The sequence below is a fragment of the Schistocerca gregaria genome, chromosome 10, assembly GCF_023897955.1.
Source record: "Schistocerca gregaria isolate iqSchGreg1 chromosome 10, iqSchGreg1.2, whole genome shotgun sequence".
NCBI lineage: Eukaryota > Metazoa > Arthropoda > Insecta > Orthoptera > Acrididae > Schistocerca > Schistocerca gregaria.
In genome coordinates this window covers 81,747,055-81,772,172 of record NC_064929.1, presented here as the reverse complement: position 1 = coordinate 81,772,172, position 25,118 = coordinate 81,747,055, and the positions used below count along the sequence as shown (strand labels likewise).

At 38.5% G+C, this 25,118-nt stretch overlaps 1 protein-coding gene across 48 annotated transcripts in view; it reads left to right on the top strand.

Annotated features, from left to right (window-relative positions):
• Positions 1-25,118, top strand: part of LOC126293318 (poly(rC)-binding protein 3) — a 559,120-nt gene that overhangs the window by 414,706 nt on the left and 119,296 nt on the right. For 25 of the 48 annotated variants that reach the window (XR_007552268.1, XR_007552267.1, XR_007552266.1 and 22 more), the window contains 2 exons: positions 10,350-10,703; positions 18,394-18,487. Coding sequence is in view for 45 of the 48 variants with exons in the window: in XM_049986501.1 (XP_049842458.1) it covers positions 10,350-10,703; positions 18,394-18,487 (448 nt within the window). In the remaining 3 variants the exon portion in view is untranslated. The remainder of the gene's footprint in view (positions 1-10,349; positions 10,704-18,393; positions 18,488-25,118) is intronic. The other 23 variants (XM_049986509.1, XM_049986510.1, XM_049986511.1 and 20 more) reach the window with 3 other exon arrangements.

Genomic DNA, 25,118 nt, shown 5'->3' with positions numbered 1-25,118 from the left:
AGATATAAAGCAATATTTGTCAAGGGATGAAGGTGCTTTCGAAATATCTCCACAAAAATGCAAAAGGCATAATTAACAAAAACTTGGTCACCAGCTACCAGAATCACTTCTTGGTCAGAAATAAATTTGGAAAAGACTTTGCTGATATGGCCTGAATTAGCGTGAAAAGCTTAGAAGGCAATGCAGTTTGTGAGCAGCATAAAATTCAGTCAAATAAAGACAAAAAAAAAGTCCACAGGCCATACTGTCTATGTGAGCGAAGCATTGGGACCTAAGCTAGTGTGTTAATAAAAGAAGGTAGTTTCGCCATGATTTGGCTTTTGGCTATTATGTTACTTGTCACAATATTTAATGTATGGATAAACAAAACCCAGAATTGCAAAGCATGGTTGAGCTTCCTTAAAACTGACAGCATGTTTTGATAGCCCTTTGCAAAGAGTTGTGGCCTTAGTTTCTAAAACAATTATGAAGTTCGTACTGAAATGGTCCCCCCGCCCCCCTCCCCCTCCCCTTTTGATGATAATCCCACATACTTCAACTTTTAAGTTAGATGAAATGCTCTGACAATGGCTCAGCTGTAGCATGTTTCTCGTTGATGACCTAAAGCATCACCATTATGCCATTCACTTCAGAGAATATCTAGATAATGTGTGTGGCTTCTGTCATTATTCATCAGCTGTAGCTTAAAAGTAGAATCAAGAGAGAAGTAACTAAAGTGGATGATGACATTTGGTGAAGCATTAACTACAGCAGGATTCGACAATATTGCTGTAGAAACTTTATAATTGAATTACACAATGCAGCAGTAAAAACTTTTTTGCTAATGTAGGTGTTCCTGAATTTGAAACTGATATTCAAAACATTTTGTCTCCCACAGTTTCACCAACATTGTCATATACTTAAGTAGTATAAGGCACACTAATCATACCTTAGTGAAACAAAAGTTTCAAACAATAACACATTGTAATATGCACACAACAGACAGGTGCATCCAGAGAACAGGGTAACGAAGATGCATTTATCACATTCATTACATGTTGTATTAGTTGTATGGTAAACCCCCACGTTTTCTCCCATGAGGCATTCGTGTGTGCTTGCACTGAAGCAGACAGCAATAGTTGCCCATCCTCCGAGCATTGTTTCACATCCTTCAGAATGCAATTACCTGTGTAATGCAGACGAAAAGAACGTACTTAATTTGGTTCTTTGTTACCATCGTTTTCATTATGAGGTAAAACTGACCACCTCCTGATTTTGCATTATAAATTTCAAAAACATTGAGTGTTAACTGTTAAACTACCACCTGCACCAGAATATTGGGCTGTGAAATATTCTGCGTATAGTCAAATGTTATAGTGGCAAGATACTCCCTTTCTTTGCACAGATTCATTGAAGCTGCTGAGTATTGTAAAATATTTAGCTCTTCTTTTGTGAATCATTAATTCTGCTTCAGCAGCCTTTTGCCTTCTCATTAAGGTATGGGTTCTTTAGTTTCTTTTCCACAAACATACACACAAAATTCAAGCTTTCGCAACCAACGGTTGCTTCATCAGGAAAGAGGGAAGGAGAGGTAAAGACGAAAGGATGTGGGTTTTAAGGGAGAGGGTAAGGAGTCATTCCAATCCCGGGAACAGAAATACTTAAATTAGGGGGAAAAAAGGACAGGTACGTACACACACACACACACACACACACACACACACACACACACACACACACACACACACACACACACACACAAGCAGACATTTGTAAAGGCCTGTTCCGTCAGAGACAATCTAATGAAATATATCAACATTAACAAATCATGCTTTCTTGAAATTGCATTTCTCACCTGTTTTTCTTTCCAGAATTTTCACCTGCATATTTCATGTTTTCACTTCCTTGAACATGTGCTCTTTTAATCACCTCACTCTTGTATTCAACCTGATTCCTTTCACCCCTCTTTCATTTAATGAAGTTTACAGTTATCAGAGAACTTTAAAATAAATCTATCATCTTGTATCTTGTAATTGCACAAGATAGCCGGCCGCGGTGGTCTCACGGTTCTAGGCGCGCAGTCTGGAGCCATGTGACTGCTACGGTCGCAGGTTCGAATCCTGCCTCGGGCATGGATGTGTGTGATGTCCTTAGGTTAGTTAGGTTTAAGTAGTTCTAAGTTCTAGGAGACTGATGACCTCAGCAGTTGAGTCCCATAGTGCTCAGAGCCATTTGACCCTTTTTTTTTTCATAAGATAACTAAGACCAAGAACTTTCTGTTGTGTCAGAGACAATTAACTCTTCAAAATGACAAAGCTTATTACTAGAACAAACAGACCACACTGTACTGTTAATGGAATCAACATTGCTGCCACATTAAGATTAGAAACACCAGGACACTAGGAGTTATGTTGTTACTAAAACTGATACAAAGTTACCAGATTCAAAAAACATAGACAAGGCAATGGATTTTTTTTTTTTTTTTCGTACAGAACTCTGCAGATACCCTTAAATAAGACCTATACACAAATGACAGATTTTGCTTAAAATGTGGGGTTACATTGTTTCTAAAATGGCCGATGTATTTTGAATTTTGTCACCATGTTCTCAACTGTATCGATATACTCTGGGCTAAGATTGTGTCCCAAAACGGTTTGAATAACACACGTACAGGCAGTCCAGGTTTCTTGCTCTGTGGCATTCATTGAATGAAATGTAGCAATTATTTCCAAAAGGGGACCAGCGAACACATCCTTTAAGAACTTTGCATTTGAGAGGTTGTGCAACTTGCAACATATATCAAAAGTTTGTTTGCGTGGCCATCCTCTGCAGCAAGCACAGAAATACTTGTCTTGTAAATAAAACCGCCTTTGCTTGATGCAACTTAATTTATCTTTTCCAGACGTATTTCGCCTTTTACTTGCTCTAAGGTATCACCAGTGGGATCTATAACGATACAGTTTTGTTATTGTTGGATTATCAAACAGTTCATGTTGCAGTTTTTCATATAAATAAGTAATTACTTGAGCTTTGCTGTGATCTGCGTTTCCTCTCATCTGGTCTGGAGGTAACACTACCACTTCGTGTGTATGTAATAAAGTGGTAATGCGACATCTAGCCAGTTGAGAGGAAACGAAGATCACAGCAAACCATAAGTAATTACTTAATTGCATAAAAAATTGCCACATGAACTTTCTGAATAATATAGCAGTTACAAAACTGTATTGCTATAGATCCCACTGATCATGCCTTAGACCAGGCAAAATGCATCTGGAAAAAATAAAGTACATTGCAATGAAAAAGGTGATTTTATTTACAGAAGAAGTACTGTACCATAGATATTTGAATCTGTCACACTTCGGAAATGCCTTAGCTAATTGTTTCATTGTGCCCAATTCAATTGTAGAGAGTGCCATAGGATTATTCCTCCTTCCAACCTTCAGGGCCACTACTTTAACTCCCAGTGTTCGTCAGTAACCTGTCTATCACATTCACAGATGAAATTTGGGAACTTGGTGTATCCTCATCGTTGTCCTAGAAGCAAACTCAGCACTTGCAGTCACCACGCCCCATCGAGTTGCGATCGTCATTGTGATGATAGTAAGAAGAACCTTTGTTATATTTCCTACAGGTGCACAGCAGTCAACAGGTATTGAGGCATACTTGTTGTTGTTGTTGTTGTTGTTGTTGTTGTTCAGCAGCATTGCCTTACAGCTTCTTTTAGATAGGAGAATAAATGGCCTTCCCTCCCCAGGTGTGTACAGTATAATGAATTGACCCACCAAACCTTGTACATCAGTGCAGTTCACTAACAAGTCATTTTGAACAAAATATTGTGTGAATATAAAGTTCATTTTTCTGTAAAATTTAACAGATGTATAGTCCGCACAGGATGCCATGCCTGGTAGGGGCACAGGCGGCAGGCATTGTAGGGGAAACGCCGAGCGCTGGAGGGGAAGTGCCGTTCTAAACTGAAGCCTGCAGTCACATTTCTTGTAAATATTAAGTGGGACCCCTCCACGCCCACACTTAAGCATGGTGGCCATTAAAAAAGATCTACTGTCACCTCTGTTTTGATTAATATTTAGAAAGAATTCCGCTGAAAATGCAGCTATTTATTTTCACCTGGCTTGTTAATCACTTGGAACTTAGAGAGAAACATCATGAATTGCGAATTTTGAGTAAAACCTACACATTACTCTGGTTGCTTCTTTTTTGCTAAAACACAGTGGGGTTTACACAGTGTCACTTCACTAACCTGTGCAGATGCAGTTGCAAGAGAATTTTGAAGCAGTGGTTTATTGAGGAAAAATGATAGTAGCTTACGGAAAATCGCATCCTTGGCACAAAATAAATACGTATTGTCTTCACATATGTTGTTCCAAATACCCATAGCATTTCTCATTTCATCAGTTGTCGATGGCCCTTAAAAATTACTTTCTTTCATGGAAAAAGTCTGTAGTTAGTGGATAATCACTGTAGATAATGCAGTTTTACATAATAATGCTATGGCAAAATATTCTTCTCTTTGCATGCTATCATTTGTAAAAATCTCATTTCGAAATAAGAGACCATTTATGAAGTGTGAGGAATGTTGTGGGTAGTTCACTCTGGCTTTGTCACTGGCATGACGCAATTGCAAGTGAGTATGCTATTTCATGTCAGTTGTCAGTTTTCTGTTGCTTGGTGACAGATACGTACCTCTACCCGTCTAAAGAAAAATTCAGTATGTTATCTAAATTTCATACGCAATAACAGATCATAGCAACGTCTATTTTTCATTGCAAACTTTTCTAAATTTTGCGCATTTTCGTACTTTCCTGTAAATATCACGACAACTATGACCACTAACAACATGATAGGCACATCATGAACCTGACATTTTTTTCACGAAATAGTTTCTGTAAAGTCGTTTGACAAAGATTGCAGGGTGTGCGCCTCGATTCTGTCGTCACTGACCAACCGAAAAGTGAAAAACACTTGTCTGCCTCCCCTTTCGACCATTTACGTCTGTATCTATATTGCACAAGCCACTGTGATGTGCATGGCAAAAGGTACATCCCATTGTATCAATTATTAGGTTTCTCTCTGTTCCATTCGCCTATGGAGTGCAGTAAGAATGATTGTTTGAATGCCTCTGTGCGTGTAGCAATTATTCTAATTTTATACTGACAATCCCTATGTGAGCAGTACATGGGGGGTGGTTGTTATTCCTAGAGTAATCTTTTAAAGACGTTTCTTGAAATTTTAACACACTTTCTTGGGCTAGTTTACGTCTGTCTTAAAGAGCCTTACAGTTCAGTTGTTTCAGTATCTCTGACATTCTCCCACAGATAAAACATACCTGTGACCATTTGTGCTGCACTTCTCTGATATGTTCAATATTCCCCTTTAGTCATATCTGGTATGTGTCCCACACACTTGAGCAGTATTTAAGAACAGGTTGCACGAGTGATTGATTACAAATCTCCTTCATAGACTGATTGCACTTTCACAGTAAACTGAAGTCTACCTGCACTTTCACAGTAAACTGAAGTCTACCTGCACTTTCACAGTAAGCTGAAGGCTACCTGCACTTTCACAGTAAGCTGAAGGCTACCTGCACTTTCACAGTAAGCTGAAGTCTACCTGCACTTTCACAGTAAGCTGAAGTCTACCTGCACTTTCACAGTAAGCTGAAGGCTACCTGCACTTTCACAGTAAGCTGAAGGCTACCTGCACTTTCACAGTAAGCTGAAGGCTACCTGCACTTTCACAGTAAGCTGAAGGCTACCACTTGCTTTGCCAATGACTGAACCTGTGAGCTCATTCCATTTCATACCCCTACGAAGTGCTACATCCAGGTATTTGTATACTTTGGCCAATTCCAATGGTGACTCATTGATACAATAGTCATAGGATACTACATTTTTTTCATTTTGTTTTGTGCAAATTTGTAAATTTCTGAACATTTAGAGCAAGTTGCCAGTCTCTACAGCATATTGAAACCTTATCAAGATCTGACTGAATATTTAAGTAGTCTTTCTGATATTACTTCATTATAGATCACTGCATCACCTACAAAAAGCCTGATTTTACTATTAATATCATCTGCATGGTCATTAATATACAATATGAATGACGAAAGTCCCAGCACACTTCTGGGGCGCATACCCAAAGTTACTTCTACATCCGACAATGACTCTCCATCAAAGATAACATACTGTGTTCTCACTTCCAAAAAGTCCTGAATCCAGTCACAAATTTCACTTCATACCCCATATGATCATAGTTTTGACAATAAGTATAGGTGCGGTACACAGTTAAAATGCTTTTTGGAAATAAAGAAATATTGTATTGTTGCTTTGGTCCAAAACTTTCAGTATGTCCTGTGAGAAAATGCAAGTTAGGGTTTACATGATTGACATTCTTGAAATATATGCTGGTTGGCGAGGAGGTGGTGATTTTCTTCAAGATTCCTCATTATGTATGAGCTCAGAATATGTTCTAAGATTTTACAACTCGATGTCAAGGATATTGGATGGTAGCTTTGAGGAACATTCTACTACTATTCTTGTAGACGGGTTTTACCTGTGCCTTTTATTAAGAACTGGGAATGGTTTTTGTTCAAGGGATCTAAGATATAGTGAGAAGAGGGGCTTACTCAAACACGCATTCAGTGTAGAATCTCTTTGTTCAGTTTTAACAATTTCAGCTGTTTCTTAATACCGTCTTTCCAGTGGTACAAGGATTAAATTGGGGCATTATCCTGGGTGGTTCTTTGTAAACAGACCCAAGAAAACTGAGTTAAGCAATTCTGCTTTTGCATTGCTACCTCCAGTTTCAGTTCCTGTCTCATTAACTGGGGACTGGACACTAACTTTGGTGCCACTAATAGCCTTTAGATATGACCAGAATTTCTTTGGGTTCTGTGAAAGATCACTTGACAATATTCTGCTACAGTAGTCACTGAAGGCATCACACATTGCTCCCTCGACAGCCAAATGTGTTCATTCAGCATCTCTCTATCTATAGCCATATGCTTTGTTTTATACCTGTTGTGCTTTAATTTCTGTTTCTTTAGAAGTTTCTTTACAGTGACTGTACACCTGGAGATTCTTTCCCATTACGAACTGTTCTACTGGGTGCATACCTATACAGTGCACGGTCAACTGTTCTTTTGAGCCAGAGTTACTCTACATGCTCATGACCTGTACTGCTTAAAGCTCCTCACATTACAGATTTTTTTATTTAGTTTACTGAACATGTAGATCTTTCTGCTTGTTTTAGTTGTCTTTTGTACTTTGATAGTCATTGTTGCCATAACAGCGTCACGGTCTCTGGGTCCAGTTTCGATGTGGACGTTCTCGAAGATGTTGTGCCATTTTTTTGCCATTAGATCCAATATATTTCCTTCACGAGTGGTGTTCCTAACTATCTGTTCTAGGTGGTTTTCAGAGGAGGCATTAATTTTCCCAATTAGTTGCTGGATGATTAAAGTCTCCACTGTCGATTTCAGTATGATTGGGGAACTTAAGAACAAGTGAACTGAGGTTTTCTCTAAAGTTTTTGGTTTCATTAGGAATAAGTTTGTTAGGTGAAGGAAGGACACAATTATTTTACGCTCATCCCTGATGTTGAGTCTTGCCCAAATGATCTCGTGTGTAGCTCCAATTTCCACCTCAGTGGAATTGGGTTCCTTCTCTGCTGTGCCAAATACAGCATCTTCATTTCCCATTTGTCTATCCTTTCAATATACACTCAAATTTTCCCCAAAAACCACACTGCTATAAATTTCAGATTTCAGCCAGTTTTCTGTACTAGTATTATGAGCTTCAATCCTTTTCATGAGCGTTTCAAACTCTGGAACTTTATTGCGGATGCTTCGACAGTTTGCAATTAGGATTTTAATGAATGAACTCGCCGAGTGCTTTGGACGAAAACTGGTTGTTGCGCATCGGCCAACATAGTGGGTGCAGACTCCACCAGCTGCTAACAGACATCTTTCCTAGGAGTTCTACTTTATCATTTGTCAGTCCCAGATCACAGACTGAATCATTTAGATAGATTTGTGAGTGAATAGAAGAGCCCTCATCTGTGCCAGCTTCAAAGTCAGTATGCTCAATCTCCCGCATCATCACTGCCATCCATATCTGATGTTTGGGAAGGCTGTAGTACAGGTGTATCACAGCTATGTAGAACAGGACAAGTTGCTGAGTGGATATTGATTGTATTGTCAATAGTCTTCCTGTTGTGTATGTGTGTGTTATATAACAGAAAGAAACTTCCACGTGGGAAAAATATATTAAAACAAAGATTCCAAGACTTACCAAGCGGGAAAGCGCCGGCAGACAGGCACATGAACAAAACACACAAACACACACACACACAGAATTACGAGCTTTCGCAACCGGCAGTTGCTTCGTCAGGAAAGAGGGAAGGAGAGGGAAAAATGAAAGGATGTGGGTTTTAAGGGAGAGGGTAAGGAGTCATTCCAATCCCGGGAGCGGAAAGACTTCCCTTAGGGGAAAAAAAGGACAGGTGTACACTCGCGCGCGCGCGCACACACGCACACACACACACACACACACACACACACACACACACACACACATCCATCTGCACATACACAGACACAAGCAGACATGTCTGCTTGTGTCTGTGTATGTGCGGATGGATATGTGTGTGTGTGCGCGCGAGTGTACACCTGTCCTTTTTTTCCCCTAAGGGAAGTCTTTCCGCTCCCGGGATTGGAATGACTCCTTACCCTCTCCCTTAAAACCCACATCCTTTCATTTTTTCCTCTCCTTCCCTCTTTCCTGACGAAGCAACTGCCAGTGGCGAAAGCTCGTAATTCTGTGTGTGTGTTTGTGTGTTTTGTTCATGTGCCTGTCTGCCGGATATATATATATATATATATATATATATATATATATATATATATATGCACCAGGCCACAGAGATGTGGAATCGTAATGCCTTTGTCTTTGCTGCTGCCTACAGTCCTAAATCTTCTACAGGTGCAGTACCTAAGGCCTGTGAAGCCCATACCTTATTGATGTCACTGTTTCACTCTGAGATAGACATGATAGAACTTTCTCAAGAAAGAAGTAATTTTCCCCCACCACAGAAACAGAGAAAGAGATGGGAAAGTTTACACAGGCTTCCTTGCACAAACTTAACACAGTGATGGACAAGTAGTGCCATTTGCAGTGTGACAGTTATCTCAAGCTAGGTGTGCAAGTGTTGCACAACGCAAACCAATGTGCCACTTCTGAAATTCATTTGGTGTTTTTGTGTGTAGTCCCATTATTGGTAAAGTAAGCAATTTGTGCAAAAACTGTGGATGAAATAAGCTTTGGGTATATTTTTTAATTCAGGCAGTTGAAATATATAAAGAACGCCTACATTTTCAAAAAGTTTTTGTGAACTTGCAGTTTGTTGTATTGTGTTATCAGAAAATTGTGGTTTATCCTTACTCATATATTTTGTTGGATCATAATTGGTTAATGATAAACAAGACCAATGCCATTTGTTAAATAGCTACACCTGTGTTCACTTCCAGAGTCTACATTTACACATGTTCTCAGCAAACCTATGAAGTGTGTTGCAGATCATTCTTCTCCTTTGTGTCAGATTTTCTTGTTATTCCATTGCATATGGAGTGTGGTAATAAATGTTTGTTCTGTATTCTAAATAGTTTAATATTAATCTTTGCAATCCCTGTCGGAGCGTAGGTATCGCAAAGAATCTTTCTTGTTCCTTAATGCGGTAATGTTCCTCGTAACGGTACACTTTCATGTGATAATGGAATAATCGGTGTTCACCTTAGTGTCTATCAAACCACTTTCCAGCATTTCTGTGACACACACTCGTGAATCAAAAAAACTTGTATCCTGCACTCTAGATCATACATAACTACAGACACAGAAGTAGTTAATTGAATTGTAGGTACTACAGTTTTTCTCTCATAATGTTCTCTTACAAGCTCCTTACTATTCTGTTCTGTTTGTTCCTGATACATATTGTCAGTTGTATCCCGGTAAACATTTGCTGCGTATATCTTGCACTAGGCTGCACAGTTTTTAAGAATGAAATAGATGTTTTAATAAATTTATAGGTTTTATTCACTCTCAGCAATATTCTATTAAGAAATGATGGTTATACTGAAATATAGCTGTTTTTTAAAAGCATTCTTCAACTGTAGAGCTATTGATCAGTGAGTGACTTCGGGTATTTGAGAAAATGTATGTTATGAAGGAGCCTGTAATTACAGACCGAATTCTGTATGTGATTGTACACTGCTAAAATTGAAAGTCATTGTTATGTACAATTACATAGTTTTCTCCAGCATGTAGTTTTTTGACTAATTTTTCCGTTTCCTGTTGCAGTCACCACCGAAGGGCGCCACTATCCCGTACCGGCCCAAGCCGCAGGTTGCGGGACCCGTGATCCTGGCTGGTGGTCAGGCTTACACCATCCAGGGTAACTATGCGGTGCCGGCCCACGCTGCCGACGTAAGTACAATGCCCCTGTTGCACCGTGCGGGTCCGGGGCCGGCGATGCCGCCCGTGCCCGTGTCAGTGTCGCTGTCGGTCCCCCCCGGCGTGGGGCACCCCCACCCCCAGTTGGGCCTGCCCCCCTCCCCTGCACTGCTGGCCGCCGCAGCCACCGGGCTCGCCGACCCGCTGCTGAAGAACGGCCACCTGGCGGCTGCTCTGCCTCCCGCCCACCTCGCTGCCGACGTAAGTCCGGTCGGGCCCCCTGCCGTCTCCTGAGTGCCCCGAATCCACCCTTCGACCGTGACACGGTGCCCCGCCTCTGCCGTATCGACCCCTCCCCCCACCCCCCCACCCCGACCCCTTTTGAAATTCCACCCTGGCCCACCCACACACCGACACTAGGGGGGTTCCGTATCTTGGAGCAGGTTTGCACAGTGGCAGCTGTATTAATATGTGCACCACCATAGTCTCTGTTTAGTACTGTGTACAAATTTGGGGTTTCTTGAGCAAAACCATTCCCCAAATCACTGCCATCCAATGCCAGTTGTTGTTTCCGCATATGCATTCAGAATTTTTACTGGCAGAACTTTTAATATGGTGTCAAATCAATTGATTTGTGTGCAAACATTAGTGTAGCTATGTGTTTTTGAGTCGAGAGCTGACAGAAATTTTAATGCGAAAGAAGGTCCGTTTTGTGTATGTGGAAAATAATTTCTTGTTTAAATCATTTGGGGATAAAATGATTTTGTCAACAGTTCTGTCTTTAATTCATGATGCTGGGTTGTTATAGGTGCTGTGGATATGTTTTAATGTAGTTAATTTTGCAACCAAACTTTATTCCGTTGTTCAGAACAAAGTTATCATTCAGCAGTGGTGCTACTAAGAACACAATTGTCTTTAGAAGTAATTTTATTGGATTTAAATTTCTAAAGGTTGATAATATAACTGTTGTCACTTCATTTTAATATTTATATTCAGTGACAAAAGCAAAAATTTGTTGCTCCATTGGAATCAAAATAAATCTGAAATATTGACATTTATGCAGTAAAGTGAACTTCAGGAAGACCATTTCTTAAAGTTAAAATACTTTTGAAACACATTACAGTTCATACCACTTGACTTTAATACCAATGAGGAATTAAAGGAAACCATTGAAGAGTAGAATGAGATTGAAATGACTTTCAAAGAGTTAAAGTAAATTTTGTTCCCTGAACAAAAAAATGTTAGTTTCATACATGCAAAGTATGGAATGATAAACACATGTACACAATAGACTTCCGTGGTTGAACCAATGGGGCAGAGTGATGGCAGTTTCTGAGTAGCAGGTGTTGTTGAAAATCTTGGATGGTGAGGGTGCAACAGGAGTGTAGTGAGAGTACTTCTATGACTTCTTAGGTCTGTGGCAAGAGGATGTTTCCACGTGCAAGTTGAGTAGAATGAGTGGTGATGGGAGTATGTATGTGTAAGCTTTCAAGGTCTCTCTTAATTTTCTGCTCTCTGTTGTTCGCTTTGACTTCCTGAAGGAATGTGTATTTGTCAAGGAAGTGATCTATTTAATTAGATTGTAAATAAAATTCTGACAATTAGAAACAATAACATGGTCATATTTTTTTAAAAATTGACATCAATAATTTGTTACCTTATGAATGGACACTTCTTAGAGGCACAAATTACCAACTGGGTGATAGCGTTAGTATCATTTGTCGTTGCTCCCCATGGTTATATTTAGCAGGCAGAAAGTCTTAATTTTGGACATTTTAGTTATGCCACCAGTTTGTGCTTTTCCCCTTCCTTTACACAGGGTGAACCAGAACTCCAACATCAAACTTTCAGAATTGGTACTATGGATCAAAATAAGAAACAAGTGTCCAGTAAACAGTCTCTAAAATGTATACCTTCAGAGGTGTGAGCACTTCTTCAGGAGAATAGATATTTCACAGTAGTGAAGATGAAAACTAGCTCGTAACTTATAAGGTATCCGTTTAAGAGCCCATGTTTGCTGACAGTTTTTCCGTTTCAGATCTCCGACAGTTTGTTTAATTCTGGTTCATCCTGTTTGTAACTTGCTTGAACCGGCTGGTAATTATACTGTTGATCTTGCTGATATTTACACATACATATGCTAAGAATATTACTTTTATAATTTTATGGTGTGGGTCACTCTCATTGTATGTCACTTGGTCTCTGTTAATTATGTTGTTCTCAGTCAAGAGAACATACAGCAATTACAATTACTCCAAAGCACATTCAGTTATTTCTGCTGGTGAGCTGAGGTACAAACCTTTTCAGCCCTTGTTTAAAATATCGTCTGATATATTTCCGTGCATTTCGAACAGTCACTGCGACTTTGGTGGTGTAATCCTATGCTGTCAGATATTATATGTTAAGTGAGATCTCTAAACAGTGGTTCATTTAGTGTCTCAAGGCGTGAACTATAGGTATGAGAGGCGTTCCAAGTTGCGTGTACCTGCTTTCTGAGATATGGCATTCCTTTGGTGTTCCATTCATGCACTCTTTTTCTAACTTCTGCACACAACACTAACCTTCGAGCCATCTGTTGAACTACACTGCATTGTTAGAATGTTACTGTGTTTTTCCTTGGGATCATTTCTTATGGTTATAAGAAAGTTGCAGAACAATCATCATGGCCTGTTGGCAGTATTTTGCTTTTAAATTAGGATTATTTATTTGTCTCTTTCTTTTTCTTTTTGAATGAAAGTAGATATTGCGCATTGTTTATTTTCTGATTTATTAGCTGTAAGTAGTTCTTTCTCCCAGTAATGTTGAGGTCTGTTAAACATTCATGATGATCGTTCTGTTTACATTGCTGAATAGTAGACTAATTAAGCTTAAGTTTCCAGGAATATCTTAACTTTCTCTTCTGTGGTTATTGTGATGAATGTGCTTCTAATAAAAATATTGCAGTTGTTTCTTTCTATTGCATATCTGGTATGCCAGCAAATTTCTTCGTGCACTGCTTCTGTTTGATTGCCTGCCACAGTTACAATTCCTGGGAACTGGAGCAAATATTTGCTTGTTTAGTTGGGGAAAAATTGTTTTATTGCAACCATGTCCTCAGTTCTCCTGTAGTGTTTGCATGAAGATGGAGCATGATGAATGTGAACTGCATCTTTGGATCTTCCAGGTTACCCACAGAGGTCACATTAAAAAAGCTAGTGTTATGTTGAGATTCCAGGTGATTTGCTTCATGTTAAATTTTGTACATGGTTTAGTTGCTGTTTAGTTTAGCTAATACACTCTTGCTGTTTGTGCTCCATCTTCAAGCGAAGATACCTAGGTTTTTGGGGAAGAATCTGTAATTTTTGTAGCTTTTTAATTCATTTAATTTATGGTGCCAGTAACAAAATGCATAAGTTGGAAATGTTTTTTGGCAACCATTTTTATTTAATTTGGCACTTATTTAGCTTTGTCAGAGTTCTTTTTCTGGTAACAGTTCGTAAATAAACAGAGCTCATTTGTTGAGAACCTTGGAAATAAGTAACCTGAAATTAGCTTAAATAGTTTCACATTGCCTGTGGAGTTCATGCATTGTTCAAAGATAATTAATCTCTTCTGGCACTCTTTGAATTTACCTTATCCAAAGAAACCTCCATAATCCTAATATCTAGAATGAAGCCACACCTTTCCTTGTTATAAGTCCTCTTACTGAACTCGTATGTATGCCTTCAAAATTTCTCATTAGAGTTCGTATAAATTTGTACATATAACATTTTGTGCATGGCTTTTTTTCGTGGTCTTTATCGCACACCATCACTTTCATTACTTGGCTTATACATTTGTACGGCACTCAGTTTACAGTAAAACGAAATGCTGATTGACGGCTGTTGATGGCAGATTTCCTTAAATTTTTCTTTCAGGGGAGGGGGACTGTTGCCATGTGGGGATGTCCCTCCCGGTAAAGGCCCAGGGATCAATCTTTTTAGTTTTATTAATGAAATGATTTATATTGGTTAACATGTATTGATGATGTTGTAAGTGTCCACACTTCAGAACTTTACACACCCACTTTATTAGCCTCACCTAACCTGTCACTTTTGAGCAACTTGTTTATGTTCACTGTAGTTGTAATGATGTCAGTAGTTAAAACGTTGTTCTGAGTGTTTTATACAGGCTGTTAATTAATTGTAATAGTTAGATTTGTTCACTTCGTTATCTTTATTATCTGTACTTTTTTAGGTTCTATTTAAATTCAAATGTAGCAGATGGTAAATTAAGGGAACTGTAAATGCTACACTGCCACGAAGAGAACACAGGTTTAGAGAATGATATTGCAGTACACAGTTTCCTCCTTACTTACCTCCTGCCACATTTCCATGCTTTTGTTAAAGCGTAGTGAACAAATCTTTCTTCAGCACAGAACTAGAACAGAACAATTTTTTTCCTTGTGGAGGCAAGATAATGTCTTGTTAATAGAAATATTTTCTTATAGGATCAAGAATTTGATGGACCATTTATTTTTATTGTTATTTAATTCTCAGCTTTTTGTTTCTTTCATTTAATCTCATTTAAGCTTGCGTTGTCGGCTGGTACCTAAGCGGAAGGCTTAATGAGTTATTTATTTGTTTAATTGAAAGTTCATTTTGTCTTTGTCTATAGCCCATTGCTCCACCCCAAATACATACCAGCCATATACCAGAAACAATCATATTTATTCACCATACCTGTCTTCCATTATTATTAAATGAAGTGTGGACATTTACATGTGTCATTCAGTGTTTTACGTAGTAAATCTTTGTAGTTGATAAGTTTTTACTTGGAAAAAAGAGATCATTTGTTGATTGCCAATGTAACTTACTTCTCCTTAACTTATTAGATCTCTTCAATCCGACCAATCGACCCATCCTTGAACGCCAGAAGATAAAGTTGGTTGGTTTTTATGTAAGAGGAAATTTGAACTGTCAGAAAGGAACCAGTTTCTTAGATGTGTAAATTGTACTTGGTTTCACTATGTGTTCTTGTTGTTGTATTTTCCCCAGTGATTTAGTTTTGTGTGTTGTGAATGAACTTACGTGTTAATTTTTTGAATGTGCATTACAAGTAATTTATGGATGGTTGTTGAGTTATACTGTTAGCCCCCCTTTTCTCCAAGCATATGTGATCTATTGTTACTGACTACATTCAGAGGTTATTTTTTATTTGAGATTTCACATTTTTTCTTGCTGTTTTTGCACAGTATTGGTGTTGATTTTTCTTGATGTCTTTTTGTACCTTTTTGATGTTTGGCTCGTATTTGACAGTGTAGGATGATAAACTGGATGATTTTAATCCTTCAAACCTTGAGTGCACGTGCACCAACAGTAGAGTGATTTCCCACTTCATGAATGTGTTCGTCCTGCTTGTTGCTAAAAGAGAAGGCTACGAAACAATTCGTAGGATTTTAAAAAAATGTCCATAATACAGCACTATTATTAGAATGGAAAGTGTTAAAACTAAATTTCTTCCTTTCTTGTAAAATTTCATTCTTGGTGGAAAATTGACTCTACAATATGTGTCAGCTTTTTTGAAGGAAACTGAGACGCTTGAGCCAGTGTTTCTCCATTTTGTTTTGCAATGTCAGTTTGAAAGAGAATGTGAATAATATGAAATAAATGATATATTCAGAGTATAAATATGCATGAGTAGAGTGCGTACAGAATAATGTGGCCTGCAGATATGCAGTCCGCAGGGCAAGAGTGGAACAGGGGGGAGGGGGGGGGGGGGTTGGTCAGCATGCCAGAGAGGAAACCGAATGCTGGAGAGGAAGTGTCATTCCAAACTGAATAACTAAGATTTCTGCTAAAAATTCAACAAAAGCGACAATTTATTTTCACCTGACCGGTTGAGTTTCCTAACTTTCAGAGAAGCATCACAAATGATGAATTCTGATTGAAACCTACATCTCTCTTGTTGCCCTGTTAAGATTTGCTTCTTTTGCCAAAATATGGAGTTCTCATGATTTCACTTCACTAACATGTTGTGCAGGCACAATTGCAGGAGAATTCTGAAACGATGGTTTATTGAGTAAGGAGCTGACAAGTAAGGTCAGTAGCTTATAAAAAAAGCACATCCTCGGCACAAAAAATGTAATGCCTCCACATACGATGATCCAAATCACATAGAATTTCAGATTTCACCAGCTATCAATGACCCTTAAAAATAAATTCTTCCATTGAAAAAATCTGTAGTTAGAGATATAACACGGTAGATAATGAAGTTCCGTTTAGTAACCATATGGCAGACTACTCTATTAGTTTCTCGCTATCATTCTTCAAAATCTTGTTTCAGTATCTCAAACCATTTGAGATATGAGGAATGTTCTGAATATTTCATTCTAGCTTTTGGCATTTGCATGTTTGATCAAAAACGCGTGCTCTACTTAACATTAGTTTTCTCAAGACAGTGTCATTCACTCAAGCTAAATAAAAATTCAATATGTTAGCTAAATTTCTTAAACAGCAATATATTATGTAATATGCACCAAATGCATAATTGTGATCCCTATTTATTCGTTGCAAAATTTTTTGAATTTTGTGATGTCTGTCTTACATGCAAATATCACGATAACTATGACCATTAATGAAATGGTGCGTGCGCCGTCATGAAGCTGTATAGTACTGTAGAATCGTTTGAGGAAGATTACAGGTCGTGCACCTTGATTTTGTCAGTGCAGCACATTGCCAAATGGCTGCAAGTTGGCAAACAATGTTTGCCTTACCTTCTGAACAAACAAATGAAATTGCCCAGTGCTTCGGACAAAAATTGGTCACTACGCACCAGCCCCTGCTATGCGGACTCTACCCAATACTTGCTAGTAATGTGCGACAACTGACTGTGACCTTTAAAAGGTATGTCTTCAATGTGTTCCAACTGTTGGGGGGAACAACTGCATCTTATTTGATTAAGAAGATATACAAAAACAGTACTCGCATTTTATTGAAAATATGAGCTAACCAAGATGAGTAAGCCTGGAAACTGAAAGCTGAAAAATTGTAGTGTCACTCCTAGCCGCCAAGAACAATCTGGCGCAAAGAGATTCTAACTTTAATTCCATTTTAAGAGCATTGTAACTGTTTATTGTGTATTAATACATCACACAACCAACCCCAATTGCATTCATTGAACGGTTTAGATACTTCTATTATAAATGTGTTCAGGAGTCAGTTTGGGGCAATGGGAACCATATTGCCATAGCAAGACACATTAAATATGCTATTGAGCTTAATTTGCCTGTTAATATTTTTGATGTTATTGTATCAGTGATTAAATTTTCAACATACTTGTTTCATAAAAAATCTGCCGTGTCAGTTCTTACAGACTGTCAAGGGTACAGCTCTTCCTAAGTTCTTTTGTTTCGTAATACTGACGAAACTGTACTTCAATTTAGCTTCCATATTTGGTAACTGTTTATAACTCCTTAGTTTACAAACTAAATTGAACACTTCTGTTCTCATAATACTTTATACCTGCTACATAAGACAAAATGATTTTTTTTATGTGGCAGAAGGTGAAAGTAACATTTTTGTTAATGTGCTCACATGCATGAAGTGGGTAATTACCTACAGAGAAACAGTTTTTACCACATGATTTCTAAATGTATGTTGTTTGCCTGGAAATAATAAGCACTAAGTAACAACGTATATGACATTTTGAAGTAAATTCTTGTTTTATTTGTTATGAAGTGTTAACATAAACTGACATTTCCTCAGAGGAGTTACATGGCTATAGAAATGTAATTCAGTTACAGGCAGTTCAGTTTTATGAATTACTGAAATACAGGTTTCATTGCAGTTACCTAGTGCTTAATTGTTCCTTTGATTTATATGTATTTTTTTTTTGCTAGAGTTGTAGAATGTAAGTTTTGAAGTGCCTGTGGCCAAGCACTTGGTTGTGGGCCATTGCTGTGGATAGAGTACCCTTATGTGCATGCTTCCAGAAGATGGGGATGGGCAATTCCCCATTGGCTGGCCTGGCTGCTCTCGGACTCGGTGGCCTGAACGCTGGCACAACAGGCGGCCTCAATCCAGCAGGTGAGTGTAAGTGTTGACGATTCATTGCTGTCATCAGCAGGGAAAGCTCCACTCAGGGAAGCACGTTTCAGCCAACTACTCTGTTGTCAGTTATACCCTTTCACCAGCCCCTTACCAGTCTGCAATGTTTACATTAATAAGCGCGCATAATTATCTTAGTAATTCAGTCTCGCAGCAAATTTCAATTTTCTCCACATCAGTGGAGTGTTTTGTGTGTGTAGTTTTCCACGGCAGCACAGGAGCTACAGGATTTCCTGAACTTCCCACAGTGGTGAAATATTCCTTTCAGTCAAAAGCAATTGAAGTGTTTGATGCATGGAGACAGCTCCACTTTTTCTAGTTTGTGGCAAATTTTAAAAAGGTTTAAAAATTCAGTTTTCACCAAAACCAAAAAATAATCAGCCTTGTGATAAGTTATGGGGTATCTAATACTACTGACCAGAATAGACACAAATGTATGCACTCAGGTACGTGCAGTGGAGTTTCGAATTTTGGAGCTGCCTCCGATCTGCTCCAAAGTGAATGAAAAACGCTTTGTAGGGCCATTTTCTCCATAATTAACCATATGTCAGTTTTTTAAAAATGAAAAAGCTTTGTAGCACAATTTTCTCTATAATTAACCATATTTCAGTTTAAAAAACATTTATTAATAAAGTAAGTACAACATTATTGACACAATACATCAGTATGTACAGTTTTTCTTCAGTCTTCTAGCTCTCCCTCAGTCTCTCAGGATCGTTTGAAGCATCAGATGTCAACTGGCCATAAAACCAAATTTCGTTTTCCCCAACGTACTTTCTGGCCAGCTCTTTGACATCATTAAGTCTTCGGTCTTTAAGTGGGAGGAGACAGTCACAAGCTTGATGAAGGTGGTCCGTTGTTAGGAGGACCATAGGGCCTTGGTTGCAAATTTGCACATTATTGAAGACAATCATCCCTACATTCGCACTGCGTTGAATAATCCCTTCACCGATGTATGGTTGTTCACAGAGGAATATTTTGTACTTAATGATTAAATATTTCTTCTTTCCTTGTTCAATAATCATACATAAGAGTACTTTAAACAAAAGTTCTTCAGTTTGTCAACAAAGTTGAAATTAAATACCTGGTCCACTTCAGTGACTTGAAATTTGGGGCTGGTTCTTCTGATGATGTGAGAATAGTCCAGTGGTAGAGAAACACTTTTCTGTATTACCAAACGCTCTTGTCGCGTGGCATAAAACTGTGGCCTTGTTCTGGGAATTGATGAACAATCTTTGTAAAGTAACCAGCTACTCCAATAACGAATGATTTTTTTATTTTATTTTGGGACACACAGTTACTGGAAAATAGATAAAAGTATTTTGGTATCATCTGTTAGAACATGGTTGATGTAGATATGTATAAAACTGATTGGCTCATCGGACGTCTTTTTTCCAATGGTTTCATCATAGAGGTAGAAATGATGTTTTCCAGTCTTAAAAGACAAAAATCGCAAAGTTACAGACCCACAACTGGCATTTATGAAATGCGTCCCCAGAAGAAATTTTGGGAGGGGCATATTTTGTTGGTAGTTGAAGCACATCATCTTGGTGTCATTATGGTGTGCAAGTGCCATCTTGTCTTTAATATCTTCATAAAATGATTCCACCCAACTTGATGAAGTAGCTTGGCATCCTGGAGCTTCTTACGTCTCTCATCTGAGGCAGAAGAGGCACTGAGTTCCTTTTGTATGTTTTTGAAATGTGTGTGATCTTGGATGCCCGAATTATATTGAAGGTGGTTTGAACTACCGAAAGCAAAAATCGTATTCTACTGGAGATTCAGAGTGCTTATCTATGTACAAATGATGCATTTCTTTGATAGTGAGGTTGGCAGGCAAGTATTATGTTTCCATTGTCTCGTCAACTGTAATCTGATTCTAACCCAGGAAAACTGTCAATGTGACAACCTTTTGCACAGTTTCATTTGGAATATTGTCGTCTTGTATTATGCCTTCCCTTACCATCTGGTTACGTTTAAAAAAATAAAATCTTTGTGATGTCTTCTACTCTCTTTGTGGACACAGCGCAATGACACAAACACTGTTTTACAGACTCTTGCATTACTCTCACCACTCACAGTATAAAAATTTGAAAATGCCCAGGGCTTTGCCCAGGGCTTTCCTGTTCCACTTTTTGGCCTATTTCTTTTAACAGGAAAACCTTTAACGCAACCAGCCAAATACACATGTTGGGTACAATTACTCGTCAAGCCATTAAAAGCATTAATAATACGACACTGTGCGTCGATGTCGAATTCAGTAAACTGCTTGGAATTTGCAACTGCAATTATTACCTGTAGTCCAGCAAGGCATGTTTTTTCCACTAGTGCTATTGTGCTGCTTTCCATCAACCTTTTGCTGTTTTCGTATGTCTGTTCCCATTGTTACTTGTGCGATCCTTTTTTCCTCTTCATTGGTCCAACATCTGTATCTTTGCTTCTGGAATCTTCGATTGGTTGGTTTGTGGGGTTGAAGGGACCACTGGAATCATCTTCTGAATAGATAGATGTCTCATTTTCACCTGCCTTGTACTTTTCTCAAGAGTCACAATTAAACAGTCCTTCCTCTCCCGATTCATATTGACAAAAACTGTGAAATCAAAAGATGAAGTCACAAAACAGATTGTAAACCTGTTAAAAATATTCCTCACACAGAATGTGCAATGTGTACACTACGTACCATAACATCCTTTCTGCTATCATTTGGGGGAAGAATGATGCAGCTCCCAGGGCTGATTCAGTTTTCATGCAAACCTGGATTACAGGATGCTCCATCTGTTGGATTTCTCTATAACTAGTGGGTGGAGCTGCCGCCTCCTTGCACCAAACCCCTCAATTGTCATCATTAGATGATTATACTTTCCTGTGATTAGGTGTTATAGAAAGTAACAGTCAACAGCAAATTTAAAGTCCCATATTGAAAAACTTCTTTAATGCATAGTTTGCATCACGTGAATGAGGTAAATATACCAGAACAAGACACATCTACATCTACATTCATACTCCGCAAGTCACCTGACGGTGAGTACCACTATCGGTTCTCCCTTCCGTTCCAGTCTTGTATTGTTCGTGGAAAGAAGAATTGTCGGTATGCCTCTGTGTGGGCTCTAATCTCTCCAGTTTCATCCTCATAATCTTTTGGTGAGATATACATAGGCGGGAGCAATATACTGCTTGACTCTTCTGTGAAGGTATGTTCTCGAAACTTCAACAAATGCTCGTACTGAGCTACTGAGCGTCTCTCCTGCAGAGTCTTCCACTGGAGTTTATCTATCATCTCTGTAACACTTTCGCGATTACTAAATTATCCTGTAACGAAGCCCGCTGCTCTCTGTTGGACCTACCTCTCTCTCTCTCTCTCTCTCTCTCTCTCTCTCTCTCTCTCTCTCTCTCTCTCTCTCTCTCTCTACTATCAACCCTATCGGGTATGGATCCCACACTGCTGAGCAGTATTCGAGCAGTGGGCCAACAAGCATACTGTAACCTACTTCCTTTGTTTTCGGATTGCATTTCTTTAGGATTCTTCCAATGAATCTGTCTGGCATCTGCTTTACCAATGATCAACCTTATATGATCATTCCATTTTAAGTCACTTGTAACGTATACTCCCAGATAATTTATGGAATTAACTGCTTCCAGTTGCTGACCTGCTGTTTTGTAGCTAAATGATAAGGGATCTCTCTCTCTCTATGTATTCGCAGCACATTACACTTGTCTACATTGAGATTCAATTGCCATTCCCTGCACCATGCGTCATTTCGTTGCAGATCCTCCTGCATTTCAGTACAATTTTTCATCGTTCCAACCTCTCGATATACCACAGAATCATCTGCAAAAAGCCTCAGTGAACTTCCGATGTCATCCACAAGGTCATTTATGTATATTGTGAATAGCAACAGTCCTATGACACTCCCCTGCGGCACACCTGAAATCACTCTTACTTCGGAAGACTCTCCATTGAGAATGACATGCTGCGTTCTGTTATCTAGGAACTCCTCAATCCAATCACACAATTGGTCTGATAGTCCATATCCTCTTACTTTGTTCATTAAACGACTGTGGGGAACTGTATCGAATGCCTTGCAGAAGTCAAGAAACACGGCATCTACCTGCAGCAGTTGATATGCTGGTCTACGCGATAGTATCTTTTACGTTCAAAGTTTGTAGCATTTCCCAGCTAATTGGCTACTGCACTCTTGTGTTATTACTGTTGTTTCCTGATACTATCTTCATTTCCGTCAATTTCTGTAAAATGCTTGTATGGGTATGGTTTATGCCATTATTGGTGTGGTCAGAGCATATGTGAGGTCAATTACTTCATCAGGAGCATTTTTAATACCTACATACTGAGTAGAAGTGTGTGTGTGTGTGTGTGTGTGTGTGTGTGTGTGTGTGTGTGTGTGTGCGCGCGCGCGCGCGCCAAGAGATGTCCGTTGCTCCACTTGTGACCCACGGCAAGCACAGTACACTGTCCCATCCATTCATGAAATTTACATTGAAGATTGGATTGTGCTTCTGTGAAGTTATGTGGTTGTTGCAAATGTGTAGCTTTTAGCTTACATGTGATTTCAACGACCATTCACAGGAAGACAATGAAAGGTTTGCTGTAATGAAATACACTGTAACATATGCAATCTGAGGAAGTGTATTACTGACAGATGACGTTGCAAATCGGAGACCTTAAGGTACGAGACTGATATTCCAGCACATCCTTACTAAACTTTGCTGTCAAGAAATAAACTGAAATTCTTCTCCATGCCACGAGATATTCATAAGGTACTTCCAATGGTTACTCATAGACATGAGAGTTATTTTGGAAGTAAAGCTCCTACTTTTATTGATGAGATTGTCTCCATTTCATTAACATTTCATGAGCCTCTGAATTTTTGTACAATGCATCATTGCAGAAATTGTGTCCACATAGTTGTTCATACCGTCTGTGTAAGGAATGACCCTGCTGATTTGTTGGCTTTGAATCATATTACTTAAAATTCCCTAAAAAATTGTATTTGGTAGCCATTGAAATTACTACAGAGCTAGTCTTCCATTTATTTGTTGAAATCACCTCGAATCAAAATGAGTAGAAATTAACTTGGTGCAGACTTTCGGTCCAGCAAATTCAGGGAACTAGCTTTCTGATAAACTCATTGCTAAAATATTATAGTTGGTGACTCTGTCATTAAAGTACATCTGTTTATCACAGAATTACTTCTTACACACTTCATTACGTGATTTTTGTCCGAAAATACATTATTGTGGTTTTATCAACTGGATTTGATTAGGGTAAGTAACATAATTTTTTATGCCAGGAATTTGTAGACATTGCCAGACCTTTTTATTCAGAAGGTTACCGTAAGATGCAAATGCAATGATTCTCATTCCAGCTTGCTCCAGTGGAATAATTATATGCTTTGATATCTGGGAGGTGATGACGTCATTGGTAGGACGTTGAACCTAATAAATTACCTTCTGTGGAATACTTGTCTTGAAATTATATTGTTATTTGGTGGCATATTGAATTGATTCATGGTTTGTGTCTTTTAGAACCATTACTAGGATGAGAATACTACTACTTTCCTTCAGGGTAAAGAGAGATTATATTGAAAATTAGTAAATGCATTTGGGCTTACACTTCATTTTAATTGACATTAATATATTGTTGACATAAAGTTACTATATGTATGGAAATAGGACTCAGCATGCTACAGACAATGTGGAGGAATAATTGCCTTGTTGAAAAATATGCCACTGGATGTACTATAGCCTGTGTGTATGGGCTCAGTGCAGTGTACCTCAGTTAGCTGATACCATAATTAATTCCTATATGTTCATTGTGAATATACATAATGTCCGAAACACTTCAGTGGCAGCATGATGGAAAAACATGGCCATTAGCGAACTGGCACAAAAACATATTTGTTCTGCATCATATATTGAAGGCAGAAGCAATTTTAGCTGCAATGATCATCACCACAGTTCATATTGCACTGTGCAAGGAATGCTTTAATCTCTTTATGTTGGGGACAAATTGTGTAATTATCTTTCTAAAATTATCTGCAGCATTGCTAAAATGGTTTCATTATTTTGAAGTAGTTAGTTATGCCGTTGTCAGGTGAAAAGTTTGTTTTTCTTCTACATGCTAGTAATTCATCATATCCATATTTGATAATCCCTTTAATGTCTGAAACAAGTGTGAAAATACTGAATTTAAGGAGTAAAGGTAACAATTCATTATATAGTTGAGGCACTGAGTCTACAGGCACGTCAGAAACTGAGTGTGTTCTTTAGCTTTGTATGATTCTTCTTCAGAACTAATACACGTGCAAGGTTACATTGTCTTGGAGGACACTGTTGTACCAGCACTGAACAAACAGGTGCATTAGTGCACATGCTTGGAGCAGGATTTGTCTGAAACTTGCATTATGTATATTCAATCAGGAACTCCTGCTTAAAATAATTGGAAGGTAATGAGTAGCACTTTCACCGTTTATTAACTGTATACTCAGTTTCTTTTAGATCGAAGTCTCATATTCATTCTCATCATCAGTAGCAAGGAATGATTACATATTTTGTTGGGGAAAAAGAAGATTCTTGTACATTATCAGTCTCG